General features: G+C 45.1%; 1 protein-coding gene across 2 annotated transcripts in view; it reads left to right on the top strand.

The window, feature by feature from the left end:
- The window catches only part of FAM120A (family with sequence similarity 120A), a 3,065,969-nt gene that overhangs the window by 2,724,057 nt on the left and 323,047 nt on the right, over positions 1-18,865 (top strand). For both annotated transcript variants that reach the window (XM_044078130.1, XM_044078129.1), the window contains one exon: positions 16,778-16,970. In XM_044078130.1, coding sequence (XP_043934065.1) covers positions 16,778-16,970 — 193 coding nt within the window. The remainder of the gene's footprint in view (positions 1-16,777; positions 16,971-18,865) is intronic.

Below are 18,865 nucleotides of genomic sequence, written 5' to 3'. Positions count from 1 at the left end.
CCTGCCTCAGACCCCTTCCCTGCTGTCTCAGCAGGAGAATCAGATTCTGCACCCTCAGCTTCCAGCATTGAACCTTGCAGACTGGATAATTACTTAAACTCACCCTTATCATCCCTCAGCAAACCTGTGATGGATGTCATCTTAGAGGCAAGGAGGCCTAGTACTAGAAAATCTTATGCTGAAAAATGGAAAAGATTCTGTGCCTGGAATCGGTCTCCATGGATGAGCACAGCAGTGCCCAATTTACCTCAGATTTTACAATACTTAACTGAGATGCTTCACAAGGGCCTGTCTTTTTCCTCAATAAAAATTCACACCTCAGCCATTTCAGCTCATTATAACAGAGCCTCCCCTCTTCTCTCCTCCACTGCTCAAGCAGTTCCTCAGAGAGGCCAAAAATCTAAGATATCCCAGGAGAGCTCCAACTCCAGCCTGGAACCTTAGCATTGTATTGGAGAAACTCACACTTCCTCCTTTCGAGCCAGCTGCTACTGCAGATTTAAAATTCCTTTCTTGGAAAGCAGCTTCCCTTTTAGCCATCACTTCAGCAAGAAGGGTATCTGAATTACAGACCCTTATGGCAGTGGAGCCTTTCATCATCCTTCATGCGGAAAGGGTGTCCCTCAGGACCAATCCTCCTTTCATGCCAAAGGTGGTATCCAGTGTGGCCTTTAATCAGTCCATTCATTTGCCTACCTTCTTTCCTAATCCATAGAACAAAGCAAAACGGTTACTGCACTCCTTAGATGTGTACAGACAACTTAGATTTTACTTGGACGGGTCTAAACCTCAAAGGAAATCTGAACAACTGCTGGTGACATTTGCTGCAGGGACAGAGGGGAAGGCTATTTCAAAGCGAACTATCTCCAAATGGATAGGCCATTGCTTTCACTTTTGCTATAAGCACCATGGAAAATCTATCCCACAGGGGATCAGATCCCACTCAAGCAGGGCTGCATCTACCCCTGCAGCCTTTCTCAGAGGCGTTCCTACTAGGGACATCCTAGAGGCTGCTACCTGAAGCTCTGTACATACTTTCACCAAGCATTACCATTTGCCAGTTTTCTCTAAATCCAGAGCTGACATTGCCACTGCAGTTTTGCAGGGCCTTATAGCTGGTCCTAATGCTATCTAAATTCCTCCTCCCGTCCTTAGCTTTGGGAATCTACCCAAATGTAATGACTGCAACAGTGAAACGCGAAGTACATAGTACAGTTGTGTATACTTACCATAAATGTAGATGTTCGAGTGTATTCACTGTTGCAGTCCTGGTTACCCTCCCTCCAGCCCCCTGACTTCGTTTGGCTATACCACTTCTCTCCTTTTCAATGCTTAAAAGCTTTTTGGTGTATTTGCTTTTTTGTTTGAGGTATAACCTTGTATATTTATAGATTAATTGCTTCCCATTAGGGGGGCACCTGACATCTGGGGCAAGAAAAACTGATGTAATGATGTCGGCTGCATGTTTTATACCCCTGACGACCTGACATCACAGAAGAAGAGACAGCAACCGACGCAGGACCCAAGACTTTGTTAATCAGGCCGACTGAGGGCTACCTGCAAGCAGATAACCCCAAATGTAATGACTGCAACAGTGGATAGAATCGAACATCTACATTTATGGTAAGTGTACACAATTGTACTTTGTGTACACTTACCGTAAATGTAGATGTTTGAGTGTATTCACTGTTGCAGTCCTGGTTACCTTCCCTTCAGCCCCCTGTCTTTTCTATACTTTCTGTCTATCCTCTTATTTGGCCATATCTTATGGCAGTGGTATTTACTTTTTACTGGAGGTGATCCACTCCATGTGATTGATTCCTTATTTGGGAGTTCCTGATATCTAGGGCAAGAAAAACTGATCTAATGGCATCGGCTGTATGTTTTATACCATGACGACCTGACGTCATGGAAGAGGCAACAGCATCCGACGCAGAAATCCCAAGACTCTCGTATTCGGGCCGACTGAGGGCTACCTGCAGGCAGATAACCCAAGTGTGATGACTGCAGCAGTGAATACACTCAAACATCTACATTATGGTAACTGTACACAGCTGTACTTTTTTTAGCTCACTCTTTCAGGATGGAGCCAGTTTTTCCATGATAAAGTTACAACTTGCAGCTATCACAAATTTCCATGAGGTAAGGGTAATAGCTTTCCTTCTCCCATCTCCACTTCTACACTATGTAAGGCCTTTATGAAAGAGTTTTTCACCTCAGGCCTCTGATAAAGGACCCATCTCCTTCTTGGGTTCTCACCTTGTTACTTCAGGGACTTAACTCAGAAGCCATTTGAACCTGCTAGCTCATGTGATTTAAAGTTTTTATCATGGAAGACTGCCTTTTTTGTGGCCATTACTTCAGTAATACGATTGTTGGAACTGCAAGCCCTGTCTTCCCAGACTCCATATATTACCTTCTTTAAAGATAAAGTCACTCAGCTTGCCTGTATTCTTTCCTAATTACTCCAGTAAAAGTGGATACGTGCTCCATTTGTTGGATGTGCACAGATAGTTGCGTTTCTATTTACACTGAACTAAATCACATAGGAAATCTGATCAGCTGTTTATTGCCTTCTCACCAAATAAGTTAGGCCAGGCTTTATCCAAGATTACTTTAGCCAATTGGATTACGGTTTGTATTTCTACAGTTTACCACCAACAAGGCAGGCAACTTCCCCATCCTGTTAGAGCTCACTCTACCAGGTTTATGTCTACTTCGTCTGCATTATCTGCAGGGACTCCTATTGATGAAATTTGTGCTGCAGGTACTTGGTCTACATCTCATACCTTTGTATCTCACTACAAGTTGGACATTATTTCCAGAAAAAGAGCATCCTTTGGCGTAGAGGTGCTCAGGCCTATCCTTCCTAGAGGTCCTCCTAGGGTTTATGTAGCTGAGGACTCTGATCCATTCGTGATGCATATTGAAATGGACATCATCAGATTAGAAGTTATATACTTACCATAACTTGGCATGTGTGTTGTCCAGTTTTATTATGCATCACATCCCACCCTCCGTCCCCCATCCTTTTACAGCTGAGAGCAGTATAAATGATAAGGAAATCCATAGGTTTGTAGTTTGGGCTCCAGTTGGTGGTTTTCTTTACCTGCTCAGTATTATACTTCTAACTATCTTTCTGAAGGAGCTGCAGACTCGATCTGAGGGGGTTGAGGAGGAATGGGGCATTATGTGAGTGGGAGGAGCTTGAGGCTGAGATTATATGCCTGGAAGAAATGACAGAGTTGGATTAGAGGACGGATCTGAGGACCCATTTGTGATGCATAATGAAACTGGACAACACAGATGCCATGTTTTGGTAACTACATGACTTCTATTTCAGAAGTTGGGGTTCTCTTGTTATCTCTTCAAATCCACTGCAAAGCTCTCAAGGGTAGTGGCCTTCCTGCATGCTCTACTGGTCCCTCATAAGCTGAAAGTTTGCCTTTTTGTGGACCATGCACACTTGGTTTTTCAAGAGATGATCTACAGGCTGTTCAGTCTGATGGGGTATTTTTTAAGATCCTCAAACTCATGGCATCAGTTATTTTCATCCTTCCACTGGAAAGGCTACACATGAGGAAACTGCAGCGTTACCTCAAGACTCTAACAAAAGCACACTTGAAAGAGTCTTATTTTCCTGTCCTCAGCAGCACCCCTGTTGTGACAGCCCATGGTGTGTTAGCCTTGTCAGGAGGACTTTCCTTCTAGGAGAGTCATGCATACAGAGGTCCCAAATGAGCCAGACAAGGAGCTGTCATAGTGCAGCTCAGAAGGATTTTTCTTTAACCCTTACCTCTCACTGACTTGCTTGATTTCACCTAGGTGAGTTACATTGTGGTGATGTCCCATTTTGCCAGCATGCCTTTTGAATCACCAGCTCTATTTTACAGTCCCTGGTATCTGCTCTGGAGCTTGTGAAGTAGCCATGCTCCCAGCATCTCACGGCACATTTCCTCTAGAGAATCAAGCAGATAATGTTAATATGCTCCTTTTCCCATCTGGCCAGCTGCAGCAGGCACCCAAGGCCATAATAAAACTTAGGCTGCCTGAGTAAAAGTCTTGGCTTTATCCCTGTATGCCAGTGGAGATGACCAGACAATAGTCTTTTCTACTAACTGTAACATCAGACAGGTGGATTTTTGATATTCAGGCCCTGGTGGTGGTGCTGCGGTAGCGTTGTCGCCTCACAGTAAGACGCTGTCAGGTTCGATTCTCAGCTAGAGCGTCTTTTTCGTGGAGACATGCGTGAATGGGCGTACCTTCGTTGAAGGTTGTGCGTCAGGGCTGGTAACTCGGCACGTAAAAATCAAATACCAATCATTAGCGGACCGGAGTTCCGCTGTGGCGACCCCTAAAGCCGAAAGACTCAACAACAAGGCCCTTAAATGTAAGGATCTTTTCTTAAAGGACAGAGTCCATTTACATAAGCACTGAAGCATGCCTGTGGTTGTTGCAGAATTTGCTTTGAATCAGATTGCCATTGCTTGTATGTTCCTAAGCAATTGAGATATTACCTGCATAGAACCAAAGACTAAAGACTGGGCAACTACTGTTGGTTTTCCTTCCAGTTCCCAGACAAACTGTCTTTAAATAAATAGTTCACTACATTACCTTCTGTCTTTCTGCTATTTTGCCCATAGAAAGACTGTGCCAAGAGCATATCAGGCCGTACTCTGCCATAGTCACTGTGGTTAGTACTGCATTTTTAGAGGGAGTAGATACCCAGGCTATCATGCAACCAACCATTTAGTTCTTTGTGCACACTTTCTAAACATTGTAGACTAGAAATCCAATTTCCACTCCTCTCGCTTCTGTAATGCTGGGCATCCATAGTGCTACAGTGAGTAACAGTTTACACACCCCACCCTCACACACACCGCAAACCTTCACTCCTCCACACCACACCACCACCACCACAATTATTTTTCCTCTCCTGGTCATTAATCCTATGGGGACTTAGGGTTCTTGGGTATACTTGACTAATAATGGCAAGGGTACGTTGTGTTGTGAGTAGATGTTTCTAAACCCAGTTTAGTTGGGTGCTCTTTTTGGGCATCCATGTCCCCTGAAGAACTGCCCAAGGTTCGGTGTAGTTACTGCTTTGCTAAAAGCTCTTTGGCAAGAAAAAAAATGATTGCTTGGTCTGGCTTCTTTTTATTCTGGAAGTGTAGTATCCTCCCTGGGAAGTAGGAGCCAGCTTAGCCAAGGGGAATGGTGCAGAAATCTGGAAGTCGGGCCAGGCACTGGACCTAATCTGCAGATAATTCCCAAAGGGTTATGACTGTAACTGATAGTACTCTTACATATGCTGTTAATGGTAAGTTCCTTACACAGTTGTACGTTCTTGTATATTTGATCATTCTGCCCTTTTGTGCTTCTTTCAAAGATTTGTTTTTGAGGAAGAATTCAGCAGTTGAAGGCCTATCGTTTGTTTTATGATCATAGGCATGTGATCATCGGGTCTGTCTTAGTTCCTCTGAATACGTATTCATCAACAGCTAAACAGCGAAATTTGGAATTTTTCCCAGGGTTAGGAACCACTAGCACTCCAGAACACACACTGCACTAAATCAAACCCATCCATATGGGGGGCTTTGCCCCTCCACTATATATACCAACTCCGAGATCCCACTACAGTGGGGAAAAGGGTAAAGTTGTGATGATGGCTCAGTGGATGTTCGTGTTTCACTGTTGCAGTCATTATATTTGGGTTATCTGCTTGCAGTAGCCCTCAAGTCGGCCTGATTATCAAAGTCTTGGGTCCTGCGTCGGTTGCTGTCCCTTCTTCCATGACTTCAGGGGTATAAAACATGCAGCCGACACCATTTCGTCTGTCTTTCTTGCCGTGCGGTGCCCAAAGCAGAAGCAGTTCGCAAGTGCCAGTTGGCCGACTCCTGAAATTTTCATTTTTGAGTTTCAGAACCTAAGTCTTCAACTAAAGCTAAGTACCCCGTTGGGAAAACTTTTTCTTGCTTCTTACCGATGTCAGTCAAAGTTAATAATTGCATTACTTGTGGAAAGCAAATACCTCATAAAGATTTTCATTCGTACTGTATTCCTTGCCAAGGCCCTTACCACGACGTACCTTGCTGTCAGTTTTGTGCTTTATTTAATCAGCGCACTATCCATCGTCGGTATATTTTCACCTCTAAATATTTTGGTTTTCGGTTTAATTATCCAGAAATGTCATCTGTTAGCCAGCCGACTACCGGGATTCCGAAAAAACGCAAAGATAAAGACAGAGACAGTCTGCCGAGGTCCAAAACTGCAGACGATGCTTCTCCTAAGCCAGTCGCCAGTTCGCCAGTACTCAGTGAGGCAGTTTCGCAGCCCCTGATGCCCGCTACTTCTGATTCGCAGGCCTCTACTGAGACCCATTAAGCAAGATGCTTCAACTGTGGAACCTGCGGATGTCTCTACCTTGAATGGGTCCGGAGCTGCTGTGCAGGCACTGGCTTCTGAAGGTGTATTCAGGCCTATGTACTTGCATATTAAACCGACGCCTCCTTCTTCATTTAGGCCTAAATCTCGAACCATGCCTAAAAAAATGACGCCCAGGCCGCATGCTCAGGCCTCTATGCCTAAAAAAAAATAAGAATGGCTGAAGATCGTATAACTCTAATCAGGGGAAGCCAACCTTCCCCTTCTAAGAGACCTAGGACTGAAGTTGTTTATGAATCTTCTGACCAGGATTCTGATTTTTCTGATCTGGATTTGCCCTTATCTACTTATGAGGATTCTGATGCAGAGGACTCTATTCCCTCTGCTTCCCCTCCAGAGGATTTTTCTTTTGGTGAAACCTTACATACTTTAAGGGAGCATGTCCACTGGAAAGCCAGGATTTCTCTGATTCAAAAAAGAGGCTTATGGATTTCTTACTCCTGCCTCAGCATAGGCCTTTAGCTATTCCTCCTGTACTGGACATTGTTGATGCTTTTTCGGAATTTAGTTTGGACCCTGATTCTTTGCCTCCTGCTCCCAAGAAACCTGACAGATATTACAGGGTTCCTGATTCCCAAGTTCCTTTTTAAAAATCCTATTGCGGATCCAGAGACTATTTCACAGGGACCCAATGGCATTAAGGCTTCTACTGCTAAAAATCCTACCCCTTCTGATAGAGACTCCAGGGCGCTGGATAGATGGGGTAAGAAGGTTTACACTTCTGCTACCATGGCCATTAGGGCTTTAAACTGCCAGTTTCATATGTTAAAGTATCAGCAACATGTTATTGGATTGCTTAAACAGAAAATTATGTTGATTCCTGACTGTGCTTAAAATAAAGAATTACAGGATTTAATGCATTCTGCTGAGCAGGTTGGAAAGCATACTTTGCAATGTGGATTTGATTCATTAGAGGTCTCTTGCAGGGCTACTGATGTTCATCGTGTTACCCTGCTGCACTCATCACACTTGGGTTATCCTGCCGTCAGGTGGTCCCGCAGTCGGCCCAAATTCCAAAGTCTTGGTCCGGCGTCGGTTGCTGTCGCTTCTTCCCTGACGTCAGTGCGCCAGGGGTATATAAGAGGCATCCAACGCCATTTTCTTCTGTCTTTCTTGCCGCGCGGTGCCCAAAGCAGAAGCAGTTTGCAAGTGCCGGTCGGCCGACACCTGAGATTTTCGATTTGAATTTCAGTCCGAAGTCTTCAATAAAGCTAAGTACCCCATTGGGGAACATTTTCTTGCCTCAGTCCGATGTCAGAAAAAGTTAACAATTGCATTTCTTGTGGGAAGCAAATACCTCATAAGGACTTCCATTCCTATTGTATTCCTTGCCTAGGCCCAGACCACAATGTCACAGGTTGTCGGTTTTGTGCTAGGTTTAATAAACGAACTATCAAATGCCGTTTTGACTTGGCACGGCATTACTTTGGTAGGAAATTTAATTATATCATGCCGTCAGAGCAGCTGACGACCGCCATACATAAAAAACGCAAGGATAAGGACAGGCAGCCTAGGAAAAAGCCAGACTCCGAGGCCTCAGCTGGGCCTGTCGCCGGTTCTCCGATTTTCAGTGAGGTGCCTACGCAGCCCCTGACGACCGCAGAACTGGAACCCCAGACAGCTGCGGATTCCCAAGCGGAGCCTACTAGGCCGACGCAGCCATCTTCCGACACTGAAGCAGAAGTACACACCGGTGCAGTGGAAACACCTTCGGTTGCAGAAGGTGGTGTCTTCAGACCGACTACACTCACCATTAAATCTTATGCTAAGCTTAAAACTCCTTTAAAACCTAAGAAAACTGTACATCAGTCTACAGTTCAAGGCCCCATGCCTAAGAAACAGATGCTTAAGATGGCTGAAGATTTGATTACCCTTATCAGGGGTTCCCATCCCCCTCCTGTTAAACGACCAAGACCAGAGGAGGATTATGCATCCTCTGACCAGGTTTCACTCTCCTCAGATTCTTCTGAGGAACAGGATTATACTTTTCCACCTTATGAAGACTCTGATGCTGAAGACTCTATTCCCTCAGCATCTCCCCCTGAAGACTACTCCTTTGGGGAAACTTTACATACCATGAGGGAACATTTCCACTGGGAAGGCCAGGATTACTCAGATTCTAAGAAAAGGCTCCGAGAGTTCCTTTTACTACCCCAGCACAGACCTCTTGCTATCCCACCTGTTTTAGATATTGTGGATGATGTTTACTTGGAGTCTAGTTTAAATCCAGACTCTCTACCTCTTGCTCCAGCCAAACCAGACAGATACTACAGAGTACCTGACTCACACAAATTCCTTTATAAAAGCCCTGTAGCTGACCTAGAAACAATTTCCCCAGGGTCCTAAGGGAGCTAAAGCTTCTATGGCTAAAAATCCTGTGCCCTTTGAAAGGGATTCCAGAGCCCTAGATAGATGGGGAAAGAAAATATACACCTCAGCAACTCTGGCTATGAGAACATTAAATTGCCAGTTTCACATGTTGAAATATTAGCAATTCCTACTGTCTCAGTTAAAATAAAAAATGAGCACACATTCAGAACAGTCTGAATTCAAGGAAATGCAGGATCTGTTGCATGCAGCTGAACAGGTGGGCAAACATACTTTACAATGCGGATTTGATTAATTGGAAGCTTCCTGTAGAGCAGCTGTTACGGGCTCTGTCATACGTAGACATGCTTGGTTAAAAGAACAAACCCTTCCTGACCATGTTAAAGCAAAATTATTGGATGCACCTTTACAGCAGGATGTATTATTTGGTGTCAAAGCAGAAGAGGTTTTAAAGAAAATGGAGGATAAGGCAAAGTCTATGCAAACGGTCAAGTATGTTTTGCAGGTACAACCCCCTCGTTTCAGCAGAAATTGGCCAACAATAAACTGGTCCTTTCCAGCTTCTGACAGATCACAGAGGGGCAAATACAGACGCCCAAGGGGCAGAGGTCAGTCACAGGGCCCTTACAAACCTTGCCAATGGGGTACTGCTACCCAGAAAGGAGGAGAAGACAGGCCCCAAGCTAGCAGAAGACAAACACAATGACTCTATCCTCGAACTACCAACCAAATCTCTCCTGGCAACTCACTTGGGAGGAAATCTAGCATTTTTTGCGGACAACTGGCACATCATCACAAAAGACAAATGGGTTCTAAACATTGTCTCTCAAGGATACAGATTCCACTTTCATACCTTACCAAGAATCAAAGGAATGCCAAACCTGCCACCAAATCAATGGGCAGAGGCACAAAAACAAATTACAGCTCTCATGGACATGAGAGCCATTCAAAAGGTACCTACACAGGAGCAAGGACAAGGATTTTACTCAAGACTCTTCCTATTCCCAAGAAAGGACAAAGCGTGGAGACCCATTCTGGATCTTTCAATTCTGAACACCTATCTGCAAGTACCAAAATTCAAGATGCTAACACTACAGCAGCTTCTTCCCATGCTGGGCAAGAATGCTTGGCTTGTCACTTTGGACCTCAAGGAGGCTTACCTGCATGTCCCCATCAGACAAAATTGCAGAAGATACCTCCGCTTCATTGCAGGTTCAACGCATTATCAATTCTCTGCACTGCCCTTTGGCTTATCTACTGCGCCCAGGGTCTTCACAAAATGCCTGGCACCAGTAATTGCATACTGCAGACAAAGAGGAATTCAAATATACCCATACCTGGACGACTGCCTTATTCAAGCAGAAAGCAAGGACATTCTTTTAAAGCATCTGGCATTTGTCAAACACCTTCTAAGTTGCCTAGAGTACACAGTAAACGAAAAGAAATCAAAACTAGTGCCCTCACAAAACATAATATTCCTGGGTGTCAGCTTGAATACAACGGCCCAGATGGCTTTTCTCACGCCAGACAAGCAAAGACAGCTGATTCAATATTTCAAAATAATGGCAACAAAGACCCAACTCCCTGCAAGAAAAATTCTGCAGGCCTTGGGATTCATGGAATCTTGCATATTACTAATACCATTTGCAAAACTGCATATGAGGAAATTACAATGGTACCTGAAATGTGTATGGACTCAGCACAGCCACAGCTTGGAAGCAGTGATACCACTCATTCCCTGCCTTCAACAGGAGTGTCTATGCTAGGCACAGGCATGTCACCACAACAAGGGTCAGCCTTTCACCTTACCCATAGCCAGGCAAACTATGACAACAGATGCATCGGACTATGCCTGGGGAGCACACATGGCAGGGCAGTGCATTCAGGGCAAATGGACTACAGATCAGAGGCATCTGCATATCAATCAAAAAGAAATGCTAGCAGTACAGAATGCCCTAACAGCTTTCAAGGACTTTCTACACCCAGGACAACTAATAATAAAGACGGACAATACCACAGTAATGTGGTACATAAACAAGCAAGGGGGCACACATTCCTACCCTTTATGCAGGCAAGCAATGACCTTGTGGAACACTGCACTGTCTTACCAGGTTCAATTACAAGCACAATTCCTGCCAGGAAAGAAAAACACATTGGCAGACGACCTAAGCAGAAACATCATGGATCCATATGAATGGAAACTAGATCCACAAGTATTTGCAATGATAGCTCAAAAATGGGGACGCCCAGACATAGATCTGTTTGCAAGCCCCCACAACCACCAACTTCAAAAATTTTGCACAAGGACCTTCCATCCACTAGCTTGGAAAGCGGACGCCCTCTCCTTCAGTTGGAAAACATTAACAGTGTATGCCTTCCCTGCACTGCCTCTTCTAGCAAAGGTACTGCTGAAAGTCAGATTAGAGAGGCCACAAATGATACTTGTTGCACCAGACTGGCCACGCCAGGGTTGATATCCAATTTTAAGGAACATGACCCACGGCCCACCATGGATTTTGCCACATATTCCTCACCTGCTCACCCAGCGAGACAATCAGATTCTACACAGCCAGCTCAAGACTTTAAACCTGGCTGCATGGCAAATTACATAAACAACCAGCCAACACCTTTATCCAAAGCTGTTATGGATGTCATTCTGGAGGCCAGGAGGCCCAGCACCAGGAAGTCCTATTCAGACAAATGGAAAAGATTTTGCGCCTGGAACCAGGCTAAAGGCCAAAATCCCCTTGATCCAAACATCCCTCAGATTCTACAATATTTACCTGAGATGTTACACAAAGGACTTTCTTTTTCATCTATTAAGATCCACGCCTCAGCAATTTCAGCTCATTACAGCACGGATCCTCCTTTATTCTCACATCCACTCCTAAGACAGTACCTCAGAGGGGCTAAGAACTTAAGACCGCCAAGGAGAGCTCCAACACCTACTTGGGATCTCAACTTTGTTCTGGAAAAGCTTACACTGCCCTTTGAACCAGCTTTTTCAGCTGATTTAAAATTTCTTTCATGGAAAACTGCCCTACTACTAGCAGTAACCTCAGCTAGAAGAGTCTCAGAGCTACAAGCACTAATGGCAGTGGAACCTTTCCTCATTTTTCATCAAGACAGAGTCTCTCTACGAACTAACCCTTCCTTTATGCCAAAGGTGGTATCCAGTGTGGCCCTAAACCAAACCATTCACTTGCCCACCTTCTTCCCAAATCCCCAGAACAAAGGAGAAAGACTCCTGCACTCTTTGGACATTCACAGGCAATTACGTTACTACTTGGATAAAACTAAGGCTTTCAGAAAAACTGACTAGCTCTTTGTAGCCTACGCTACAGGACCACAAGGAAAAGCTATCTCAAAACAGACCATTTCTAAATGGATAGGGCATTGCATACATTTCTGCTACACACATCATGGGAAACCGGTACCTGCTAACATTAGGTCCCACTCCACCAGGGCTACAGCTACATCAGCAGCCTTTCTCAGGGGAGTGCCAACCAAGGATATTCTGGAAGCTGCAACTTGGAGTTCAGTGCACACCTTCACCAAACATTATCACTTACCTCTATACTCTGACTAGAGCTGGTTTTGCCACTGCAGTTTTGCAGGGCCTACTAGCTTCTTCTAACCCTGTTTGACGCCACCTCCCATCCTTAGCTTTGGGATTCAACCCAAGTGTGATGACTGCAGCAGGGTAACACGATGAACATAGTACAGTTTTGTACCTTCCATAAATGTAGATGTTCGAGACTTCACCCTGCTGCAGTCCAGGTTACCCTCCCTCCATCCCCTCTGAACTAGCTGAACTTATCTCTACCACTCTATCCTAAGGGTTTTGTTTTATTTTTATATAGCTATATGTATGTGTGTGTGTGTGTGTATATATATATATATTATATATATATATATATATATATATATATATATATATATATATATAGCCTACCTATTGGGATATAGCTAAATCTATGCAAACTGTTAAAGATTTCTTACAAGTTCATCCTCCTAGATTTAGTAGGCACTGGCCATCTAAGACATGGTCCTTTCCAGCCCCTTCCAGGTCTTCTCAAGCCAAACCCAGACACAGCAGAAGCCCCAGGTTTCAGTCCCAGGGGAGATTCAAGACTAAGCAATGGGGGGGTTTCCTCACTCAAATCAGGGAGTAGTAAGACCCCTCCTCCCCCCCCTGGAAAACTGTCTCAATGACTTGCCTTTAAAACTTCCAAGCACTTCCCAACTTAATGCCATTTTAGGCAGAAAGATTGGTCTGCAGGCCAGAAACTGGGAACTCGTTACCCAGGACAAATAGGTTTTAAATATAGTGTCCCAAGGATACAGATTTCAGTTCCACTCCTTACCAACACCAAGCAGGTCGCCAGATCTACCCCCAAATCAGTTGGCAGAGGCCCAAAATTAAGTACTCTCTCTCTTAAGCATGGGGGCTATTCAGTTGGTACCAGAAGAGCAAAAGGGACAAGGTTTTTATTCAAGACTTTTTCTGCTTCCCCAGAAAAGGCAATACATGGCATCATATCCTGGACATTTCTACTCTAAATACCTTTTTGGTGATTCCAAAATTCAAGATGCTGACTCTTCACCAGCTGCTTCCTATGCTAGGTAGAGATGCATGGTTGGCAACACTAGACTTAAAAGAAGCATACCTGCACATCCCTATCGGGGAGTCTTGCAGAAGATACCCATGCTTGAAAGCAGGCTACATGCACTATCAGTTCTCTGCACTGCTCTTTGGCTTATTTGCTGCACCCACGGTATTCGCAAAGTGCCTATCTCCAGTCATTGCATTTTGCAGGCAAAGAACTATTCAAATATACCCATATCTGGACAGTTGACTAATTCAGGTAGAAAGCCAGGACATACTTTTGAATCATCTGGCCTTTGTTCAGAGGGTACTGACTTGTCTGGGGTACACCATAAACGAAAATAAATCACAACTGGTACCCTGTCAACAAATTATATTACTGGAAGCAAGCTTGAATACAACTTCCCAGATGGCTTTCCTCACACCAGAGAAAAGGATTCATTTGACAACCTACTTCAAACAAGTGGCCACAAAAACCCAGTTATCTGCAAGGCAAATACTACAAGTCTTGGGGTTTATGGCCTCCTGCATTCTTCTAATTCCATCTGCAAGGCTGCATATGAGGAAACTGCAATGGTATCTCAAAAGCCTATGCTATCAACATTCACAGGATCTAGAAACAATGATTCCTATCATACCTTGCCTGCGCCTAGAGTTCCTTTGGTGGGCAGAAGCCTGCCACCAAAACAGGGGACTACCATTGACACTACCCCCTGCCACCCAAACCTTAACAACAGACACATCAGACTATGCATGGGGGAGGCGCACCTGGCAGGGAAGTGCATTCAGGGCAAATGGAGCCCAAGTCAAATGCACCTACACATAAATCAAAAGAAAATGTTAGCTGTACAGAATGTTCTGACAGCCTTCAAGGACCACATTCTTCCAGGACAACTGATGGTAAAGACGGACAACACCACGGTCATGTGGTACATAAACAAGCAGGGGGGTACACAATCTTACCCCCTCTGCAGACTAGCCATGGCATTATGGAACACAACCTTGAGCTACCGTGTGAATCTACAAGCTCAATTCCTGCCAGGAAAACTAAATACACTGGCAGATGGACTAAGCAGAAACCTCATGGACCCACACGAATGGAAACTGGAACCAAGGATTTTCAACATGTTGACAAGCAAATGGGGGACCCCAAATATATACCTGTTAGCCTCCCCCCAGAACCATAAATTGGACACCTTTTGCACAAGGATTCCCCACAAACTAGCTTGGAAAGTGGATGCTCTATCCTCCAGTTGGAAAAAAACTATCAGTTTATGCCTTCCCTCCTCTGCCTCTGCTCTCCTGAGTACTGCTAAAGATCAAACAGGACAAGCCAAGGACAATTTTAATTGTACCAGACTGGCCCCACCAACACTGGTACCCCCTCCTGCGCAGTGCGTCACGCTTGGCCTCATGGCACCTGCCTCAGACTCCTTCCCAGTTGTCTCACCAGGAGAACCAGATTCTGCACCCTCAGCTGCAAACCCTGAATCTTGTAGCCTGGCTAATTACCTAATCTCTCCTTTACCACCCCTCAGTAAATCAGTGATGGATATCGTTTTAGAGGCTAGGAGGCCCAGCACTACAAAATCCTATGCTGCAAAATGGAAAAGATTTTGTACCTGGAACCAGTCTCAAGGGATGAGCCAAGCAGTGCCCAATTTACCTCATATTCTACAATATTTGACTGAGAGGCTTCATAAAGGCCTGTCCTTTTCCTCCATCAAAATTCATGCCTCAGCCATTTCAGCTCATTGTAGCACAGAGCCTCCCCTCTTCTGTCACCCACTACTCAAGCAGTTCCTCAGAGGGGCCAGAATTTTAAGGCCACCCAGGAGAGCTCCAACTCCAGCCTGGGACCTTAACTTTGCTTTGGAGAAACTCACTCTTCATCCTTTCAAGCCAGCTGCTACTGCAGATTTAAAATTCCTTTCCTGGAAAACAGCTTTCCTTTTAGCAATCTCTTCTGCAAGAAAGGTATCTGAATTACAGGCCCTTATGGCAGTGGACCCTTTCTTCATCTTTCATGCGGACAGGGTGTCCCTCAGAACCAGTCCCTCCTTCATGCCCAAGGTGTGGTATCCAGTGTGGCTCTTAATCAGTCCATTCATTTGTCTACCTTCTTTCCTAACCCACAGAACAAAGGGGAGCGGATACTGCACTCCTTAGATGTGTACAGACAACTTAGATGCTACATGGACAGAACTAAACCTCAAAGGAAATCTGAACTGCTGGTGGCATTTGCTACAGGGAAAGAGGGAAAAGCTATTTCAAAGCAAACCATTTCAAAATGGGATAGGCCACTACATTAATTTCTGCTATAAGCACCGTGGAAAACCTATCCCACAGGGCATCATACCCCATTCAACCAGGGCTGCATCTACCTCTACAGCCTTTCTCAGGGGCGTCCCTACAAGGGACATCCTAGAAGCTGCTACCTGGAGTTCTGTACATACTTTCACCAAGCATTATCATTTGCCAATTTTCTCTTAATCCAGAGCTGGTTTTGCCACTGTCTTGCAGGGCCTTATAGCTGGTCCTAATTCTATTTAAATTCCTCCTCCCAACCTCAGCTTTGGGAATCTACTCAAATGTAATGATTGCAAAAGTGAAACACGAAGAACATAATACAGTTGTGTACACTTAAAAAATGTAGATGTTCGTGTGTATTCACTGTTGCAGTCTTAGTTATCCTCCCTCCAGCCCCCTTTCTTCTTGTGGCTATACCTTTACTCTCACTATTTTCAAAATGCTTTTTGATGTGTTTGCTTTTTTGTTGGAGGTATATCCTTGTATTATAGATTTAATTGCTTCCCATTGGGGGGGCACCTGGCATCTGGGGCAAGAAAAACTGATGTAATGGCGTCGGCTGCATGTTTTATACCCCTGATGACCTGACATCATGGAAGAAGGGACAGCAACCGACGCAGGATCCAAGACTTTGTTAATCAGGCTGACTGAGGGCTACTGCAGGCAGATAACCCAAATGTAATGACTGCAACAGTGAATACACTTGAACATCTACATTTATGGTAAGTGTACACAACTGTACTTTCCTAACCCTGGGAAAAATTCCGTGCTTCACTGTAATGTATTTCGCTGTTGAATATGTATTCAACGAATATGTACAACGAATATGTATTTCATGGAACTAATATAGACCCTTGATCATCAGCTCACTGTTGTGCTTCTGAGACTGGGAGAATGCCACGTTGTTTATTGTTTAGTGAGCATCTGGTTGTATATTCTGCTGTGTATTATCTGCAAGATTTTTCAAAGGTTTGTCTTATGTTTAGCACCTTTTGTGAATTCTTTCTTTCGTTGCAAAAAAAAGTAAATTACCCTGTAAAGTTTTAGCATTATTAAACAACTGCTTCTTTTCCTGTCCTTTCCCAGGCTGAGCAAGCTGCCAAGGTTGAAAAGATACGGCAGAGCATTCTGGAAGGGTTGAATTTTACCAGGCCAATTCATCCTATTCCTTTTCTTCCTCCACCACCTCCACCTCCCATGCCCTTCTATCCTGCTGCTGTTTACCCTCGCCCAGTGTGTCCAATGCCCCCACCTCCAGGCAGGGGCAGAAACTTTGCTGGTAAGTTTCAGTCTTTTTTCATACAACATATGTGGATGGAAAGTTTGACAATAGAATATGCTATCTTAGAAATCATGAGACTTTGTATGCATTGTAGGTGGAGTGCCAATTTATAATTGCTAAGTGGCATAACTTGTGTATAGGATGCTAACTAAATTATGATGCCAGCATTGAAAAACTGACATTTGTATGAAGAATATAGTCTTACAGGTGAATATAGTCTTACAGATGAAATGAAGATACCAAATGAATCTGAAGTTGTTGCCTTCATTTGCTCTTCATCCTGTGGGTACTCGGATCCAGCACAGATCCGACTCTGTCTCCTTTCCAGCATCTGATCCCAGCTCCAAGCTCTTCCCCATACCCATAATGCCCCTGTCTCCCTCCTCCCCCCGATCTTGTTTCCTGCGCTAGCATAAGCATCGTGATCTGCTGCTCTGAGCTTCCTTCGGGTAAGTGACTGATTTTTTTGATGTTTTTCTATCCACTTTTACTTAGATTTCTTTCCCTTTTTACCTTCCTTTCCCTTGCACTGTTTGTTGGCGTAAAAAAATGTTTTCTTAATCTTTCTTCTATCTGGTAGCATGTGTGTGTAAGGGTTGTTCTGGTTGGGCCTCCTTGCTTCGACTATATCGGAGAATCCCAAACCAGGCTTCAGAAAGTGCACGGAATGTGACCATAAGCTCTCCCCACATACTACGCCACACTCTGTGCGTAGTATGTCTAAAGGTTTCCCACCTCAAGTCCTCCTGTTCTATTTGCGCGGGCTTCAAGCCCCACGCATAGATGGACAGACAGGAGGAGCAAGCTAATTGTAAAAGGCCTCCGGGCCCCAGGCCTCCTCAACCCCAACTACTACTACTTCTGCCCCCCCCCCCCCAGCCTCTGGGATTCAAGCGTCCGTCAAGAGGTCCGGGGACAAGCATAGACACAGGGACAAGCCAAGGAAGCGATCCCCCTGATCACTCAGCCTCCATCGATCCCCCATTCGCTTCTTCTTGGAGCTGGAGGAGCTTCGGATCCATTCGCTGGCAGTGGCTTCCCCCCATCGACTCTCCAGGCCAGTATCGGTGGCCTCTTTATCCCAGTCCACCTGCAGCCTTTCCAAAGTGGAGGTGGACAGGATGATGCGGAAATTTATCCGCACTGAGATACAGATGGGAGTCTTGCCTGCTGCCTGTCTCTCCGGAACAGGGGGCATGCATTCCACGTTCCTACCAATTACTCCTTCTCCGATCCGACCCCCGGTTTTGGAGCCTTCAGATCTGAGGACTCTGTGTCGAGGAGTCAGCGCCGGCTGTACCTTGTACCTCGATGCAGGCAATTACCTATAGTAGGTCAGATCCAATGAGCTCGGATCCGTCCGGCTCTCAGAGCCATAGCCTACATGCTGGATCAGAGGGGAGGGTGTCGGCTCCGAGTCTTTTTGAGCAGAGCCTTCGAATTGGAGTCTTGGTGCCTGGAAGTTCAGCTCTGACTCCCCCATTGATCCAGTGGGTGGCGGATCCGATTGTGCTTCCTTCTCAGACGGTTCACTCCCCTTCTGCCTTTGACGTGGTGGAGAGTGTTCTGATACCGTCGACACCCTTGACTATCTCGTCTCAGACTCTCCCCTGGCTCCCTTTATTTCTGGTATGGATTCTGCCATCCTGCTACCTCAGGGACAGCCTGCTACCTCTCTGCCGCAGGAAGCGCCCGTGCGGGAACAACCAGATGTTTTCGAGTCTTCCCAGAAACTCCCCCTGAGGAGGTACATCGAATACATGTGTAAAAGGAGGCACATTGACTCTCCACTGGAGTCCCTCAGAGGACACCGATTTGGAGGACGGTGGTGGGTTCCTCCCGGTCTCCCCTGGAGATGTCTCCTTTGGAGACATCATTGAGATTATTCATCA

The sequence above is a fragment of the Protopterus annectens genome, chromosome 7.part0, assembly GCF_019279795.1.
Source record: "Protopterus annectens isolate FY-2018-M chromosome 7.part0, PAN1.0, whole genome shotgun sequence".
NCBI classification, from domain to species: domain Eukaryota; kingdom Metazoa; phylum Chordata; order Ceratodontiformes; family Protopteridae; genus Protopterus; species Protopterus annectens.
This window is presented reverse-complemented; position numbering and strand designations above follow the sequence as displayed.